The 6,000-nt window shown below is 27.9% G+C and overlaps 1 protein-coding gene across 11 annotated transcripts in view; it reads left to right on the top strand.

Moving 5' to 3' along the window:
* Window positions 1-2,375: 2,375 nt before the first annotated feature.
* Window positions 2,376-6,000, top strand: part of LOC145201928 (uncharacterized) — a 45,438-nt gene continuing 41,813 nt past the window's right edge. For 10 of the 11 annotated variants that reach the window (XR_016450923.1, XR_016450925.1, XR_016450924.1 and 7 more), the window contains exons 1-3: window positions 2,391-2,626; window positions 3,302-3,373; window positions 3,597-3,884. Coding sequence is in view for 8 of the 11 variants with exons in the window: in XM_090082502.1 (XP_089938628.1) it covers window positions 3,304-3,373; window positions 3,597-3,884 (358 nt within the window). In the remaining 3 variants the exon portion in view is untranslated. Of the gene's footprint in view, window positions 2,627-3,301; window positions 3,374-3,596; window positions 3,885-6,000 lie in introns of all 11 variants that reach the window. The other variant, XM_090082503.1, reaches the window with a different exon arrangement.

The raw sequence follows: 6,000 nt of genomic DNA, 5'->3' as shown, positions 1-6,000 counted from the left end.
TCGATAATTAAATTTAGTTTTTTTTTTTTTGAAAAGCATTCTTTCGATTTTTCTAACCTGCTACATTTTGTGATTTCCTTGTAAAGAATCCCGAGAGAACAGTCTTTTAACGTCATCACTTTTATTACTTGAGCACCTTTTCTAGTTTGTCACATAAATCGAAGTCACTAAATTTTATCGAAATTAATAATATAAACCGTCAGGTATTTCTCTTTCAGAACGGGAATTAAAAGACAACGCCCCTCTATATTTTTGTAAAGTTAAAGAGGTGTGTGTAAAAAATGCGTCATTGTTCAAGATTGTCGCTTTTTTTAAATTTCTTTACTTTTAAAAAAGAAAATGCGCTTAAATTAAACCTTAAAATTTTCATATCGTTTGAATAAGAAAGAGAAAGCTTACATGTAAGTTTACGACGATAATGTAAGACCATAAACTGCTATTCGCGCCAGTCCAGCTAGATAATGTTTTGGTAATACTTCAGTTATGTGGCTTTAAAAAATATATCATTAGCATTTTTTTTTTTTTTTTCTTTTGTTACAACTTATACTTTATAAGAAAATAAAATTTTTTAAAGTTTAAATAAAAAAAGTTATCATTATTTTCAGGTTTAAAATGCACGAGCCAGAAAATTAAAATGCTCATAAAATATTAATTTTACCATGAAAATATTTAAACGTTTTTATAAAATAATCTTTTAAAGTATATTAAAGTATTAATTTTTACGTGCGGTTAATGCATGAGTATATACGGTAATTATCTTGCGCCGATTAACATTTTTTTACTTGATTAAAGCGATCAATATTTAAATTAAATATTCTTTATCAGAATTGAAACATCAAACTCCTCTTAAAAAGTTAGTTAAAAGTTTTAATGGTCTAAAAAGGAAGATAAATCTTACGGAGCTTGCAATTTACTCTGCTTCTTATGCTACACTCAGAATTATTTTTAGAGTTGTTTATTTTTTACGGATTTTAACCGTAAATTTATTTCCGCTAACAGTTGGATCGAAAAGATATAAAGTATCCTTGTCAATATCTATTTTTTCCTTATATTTGTTCAAATTATCTTTTAAACCTTTCAATAATTTCTTTCCTATATCTAAAATATTTCTATCAAAACTAGTTTTTACTGTCTTGATCTTCTTTCTACCTACTGTAGCCGCCATATTCTCTCTTTTTTTTTAAACACTCTTCTCTTCTCTCTCATAAAAATATGAAAGGTAAATCTATCAAATTCTTACCAACCAAATAAATATAAACTTGCAAATCAAAACAACCACCTTAAACTCCTTGGTTAAAAAAAAATTGATATAAAAAAAAAATAAAAGAAGTCTCAAAACATTATTATTCTAGAACTACTTTATTTAACGTTCGATATTCCATAAAAAAATATGAAATAAGTCATTAATGAATTTAATCCCTAAGTAAGTAACTTTTTGTGCGTATCCTTTCTTTTTTTTTTCGATTCTAATTTTGTAAGTATAGAAACACGTCAAATACTTCAAAAAAGTACTGGACCCAACTTGAATTTAACACAATATAACAATAAAAGTAACTGCTCGCTTTTTATTTTTAAAAAAATATTAAAATATAATGAAAGCTAGCCAGCTTCAATGGGACTTCGGATTAGTATGGTAACCTCTGCTCTAATATACTGACCTGATTTCTTAACATTTTATACATTTGATTTAAAATTTCAAATAATTCTTTTAAAATTTCAAATAGTTCTTCAGAATTGCTGAATTAACGGGTGTGTTCTATACGCTTAAGATATTCTCACATATTGGACTATGTGCAATTCTGGGATTTAGGGAAGCCGTTTCATCCCGGTCAAAACTTCCTCGTCTTGATGCTCCGCAGATATCAATTGATCGTCTTTGTGCTGCGCAGATATCTACTTTAAAACAAAATTTAAGCACTGAAGGATTCAGGACAAAATATTTATGTTACGCAATAATAAATACCTTTCTCAGTATTTCATACCACCACGTTAACAGCGATAATATTAAAATACAAAAATTAAGAAAGAAAGAGGCGATCTAAGACTTAAACACACTATTGTAAGTTATGCTTATGAAACTTTTTCAAACAAAAAATCAAATAACGCCAAAGATGTTTAAAATATTAAATCGTAATTGAAGTAATTGACTTTTGTCAATACAATGACAATAACATGTGTTAAAAGACACATGTTATTGTCGTTGTATTTGGAGTCAATAGACCTAATCAATATAGCGTAAATTTTATCAGATGATGACAGGGAACATGTCTTTTAAATGAATTCATTTCTTGTTTTCAAAATCCCCTAAAAAATTTTGTTTTCTATATAACAGGTGAGCATATTGCGAGCAACTAAAATTACATGCTTCGAAAATTAATCATACCCAACGGTTTATTACAAACCGCAATGCGCAGGCTCGAACCGAAGTTAATTTTTAATTAATGGAGGATAACTTAACCTTATTAATGATGATTGTTATGATTTTAGAGAAATAATTTTGATAAGTGACGATATATATATAGATTACTGCAATTTGGAGAAAATCTAATACAAAGCATGGTTTGCAAGCATTCGAAGCTTACATAGATCTTCGCATCTTACTACTGTGTTCCTGAAAACCGTTTCGGTAAGTTCACAGCTTGAGATATAAAAAACTGTTTGAAAACCGAAAAAAGGTACTGATCTTAAATGTGCTGATTAAGAAAACATTTTTAATTAACGGAAATCATTCAAATACCGTTCTATATCAATTAATCATTAAACTGATGAATGATACTAAAAAATCAAATATTTTTACATTAAGACATTTGATACAGATAAAAGTATACAAAAGTGTGCGTGTGTGTGTGTGTGTTTGCGAGAGAGAGGAGGAAAAAGGGTTTGAGGAGTGGATAAGAAATAGATCATAAATTCAATAAACAATAAATCCCCGGGCCCTTTTATTCAAACGAGGCATAAAAAACATTCTTCTTAGAAAGTGTAAGAACCTTCACAAATATTTTTCAATAACTCAAAAAATAACCCATTTTTTACTTGCATATTTATCACCAATTGATATTTATTAAAATACTTAAATAATTAGACGTTTGATTTATGCAAATTGACTCTAGATTTCGTTTGGATTTTCGAATACCTTTTTTTATACCTTAAACTCTCTTTCTACACATGACATCAGTTTTGTTCTGCAGATTTTTTTTTTATGGAGTGCAAACGATCATAAGTTTATTATGTTATTGACTCTACAATCTATTTTACTTGCTTCTCCAACTTTTTATTTTGCTACTTTTGGTATGTATTTTAGGTATGAAGTATCTTTTTCCAACGCTAGTTTTCTTAATAACTTCACAGATTCAACCATCCTTTCTAATCGCAGGTATGCAATCATCAAATGTTGTAACAATCTTCACAGTTACTATAACAAAATTTAAAACAATCCAAATTTAAAATCGAACGGAAAATTTTTTGTGGTGGAGCAATAAAACAGCAGACTTTTAATTCCTTTGCTTTAAGATCTATGCTTAAGTTATGTAGTACTTATATTTATATTCATATTTTGTTTTGATTATTATGTAGCAGATTCTCTTATAACTTTGCAGAAAATTACCCTAAAAGTTTCGAAGAAAGAAAAATCACAACAACAGAAAAAGAAAGTGCGAGAAACTCTGACGATAATTTAAGCAGTTTAGAAGAAAATAAAGACTTACTTACAGATGAAAACAAGGGAAAAGTGTTAACTACCAGAACAAACGTAATTAGCATTAGTAGCAAAACGAACCTTAAGAAAAACAATGAACTAAAAAATAATAAACTTAATCAAGACTTTGATTTATTTACAACGAAAAAGAAGTCAGATACCGAAGAAAACGAATCCACACATCAACTCGGTAAGTCAGTTTATGCAGAAAGTTGTGTTTATGTTATCGATGTTGGAAGCAAAAATTATTTGTTTGCATTCTATATAATTACAGACCGTACACGAGTGGTCACCATTCTTTCTCTTTTTTTTTCGGTAAATTTAGAACCGAGTGATGCGTAAATCTCCCCCAGTTCCTTTGTATTAAATTATATTACCTAACATTGAACTGAAAAGAAATACTGTTCAAAATTTCGCGGCTAAATGTAAAACCAATTTGAGAAAAAATCTGCTTAAAAAGTAAATTGGCTCTTAAAGTAAAGGATAAAAAAAATATTACTTTAAGCTTTTTAATACTTTTAATACTTTTAATACTTTTAATACTTTTAAGAAAATTAATAACATAAATTTCCAGAAGCGTTGAACTTACATCAATCTCTTACGTATTATTTGCTTTTACTTAACCAAATTTTGCGCAGGAAAAAGAGACAAAATCACGGCATTTCACAAAGATTTTACAAACTACTTTAATGTTAATGAAGGACTAAGCCGCTAGTGTCAAAAACATTGTTCAGATACACATGTTGGCTAATGAGATTTCTTTAGAAATCTTTGACTGAATTCTTTCTTCATTTGCCTTGACAACTCTTCCCATTCTTGTTTTAAACCCATAACAATAGTGTGCACTACTTTTCCAGTTACTTCTTTCCATATTTTGACCAAACGATACCTTCCCTCAGTTGGCCCTTCAAAATAAGTTGTATAATATTTTAGATTAACTTTAGTACCTAGTTCCACAAGAACATCTTTGACTTATTGGCTCATTTAAAAGTGTCCTAAATATTCAGAGTTCATTCTTGTTCATGGTGCGATTCATCGAGAACATTTAACAACATAATATTTTAGTTTTCCAATCATTTTAAAATCAGTTTTGGAATATGTAAATTACATTCAATAAAGTACAAAAAATCATAGTTTAACTAAAGAACCTGTTGTTTTACTGTGCTGTACAGTGGCTTTCAAGTAGTGATGTTTTTTTATAGGTTTGTAGAATTATGTGAACCAATTAAATCTTTTTTAATTGAAAAGAAAATGGCATTTAAAATCCTTGATGATATGAATTTTTTCAAAGACCTTTTGTTTTTGAGTGATGTAATGCAACATTTACAAAGTCTAAATGTATCTCAAGGGAAAAGAAAAGTATATATGATCTTGCTCGGACTGTTTTGAGTTTTAAAAAAACTTACCCTTTTTCAGAGAGATCTTACTTTAAAGATCTTACTTTAAAAATTTTCAATTCAGTATGATGATCATAATTTTGAATCATACAGGGGAAAACTACAGAACTTACTAGAAGTTACCAACAAATTACGCTTGATGATTTACATGCACTTAAATCATCTTCAGAATCTCAGTTTGAAATGGAACTATTAGATCTCCATAATTAGAACTATCAAAATATTTTGATTTTGTATTAATGTATTTTGTACAAAGTTTGTTGGATTTATGAACGAAATTGCTGAAATTAAGTATCATCAACTAAGAACGATTACTTTAAGTAAAAACTTATTACACATGTAAATCTTTAACTTCCACTATGAGATTTGTCAAATTAAATTATGGTACAAATTTAACAAGTGAGGATTTGTCAAAGTTACTTAGAATAACAATAGAATTTTTAAGGCCAGATTTTAAAAAAACTTACCAGTAAGTTTTAGAATCTTAGTACCTGATCGGAAAATTCATAACCATTGTGATTTTTTTGAAAAGCTCATGATCTGCATATAATTCTTCAACCAATTTTATAATCCCTTCTACCCCCACTAGAAAACCATTTATTTCATAAATAGTTTTCTAGTGAGGGTAGATGGGATCAGATTTTTATTTAGCTTGAATGAAATGTATTTTATAAATTACTCAAGATAATTTGAAATCGTAAACATGTTTACATTTAAAAAACATTTTTTGCTTTTGAAAATTTTTCTTTTTTTTTTAATGTTATACTTAAGACAAAAAACGAAGTTAAACAAATTTTTATACTCAAAAAGTTTTTTAGAAAAAATTCACTTCCAAAAAAATCTATTTTTAATTTTATAAAGTATTTTACTAAACTTATTTCAACACCAGTTGTTAGCACATAGAAATTT

The sequence above is a fragment of the Hydra viridissima genome, unplaced genomic scaffold (genome assembly GCF_058129835.1).
Source record: "Hydra viridissima isolate aposymbiotic clone 2 unplaced genomic scaffold, HvirCarnegie_v1 scaffold_3, whole genome shotgun sequence".
In the NCBI taxonomy this organism is placed as follows: Eukaryota; Metazoa; Cnidaria; class Hydrozoa; order Anthoathecata; family Hydridae; genus Hydra; species Hydra viridissima.
Note: the sequence above shows the minus strand (reverse complement) of the source record. Positions and strands in the feature narration are given on the sequence as shown.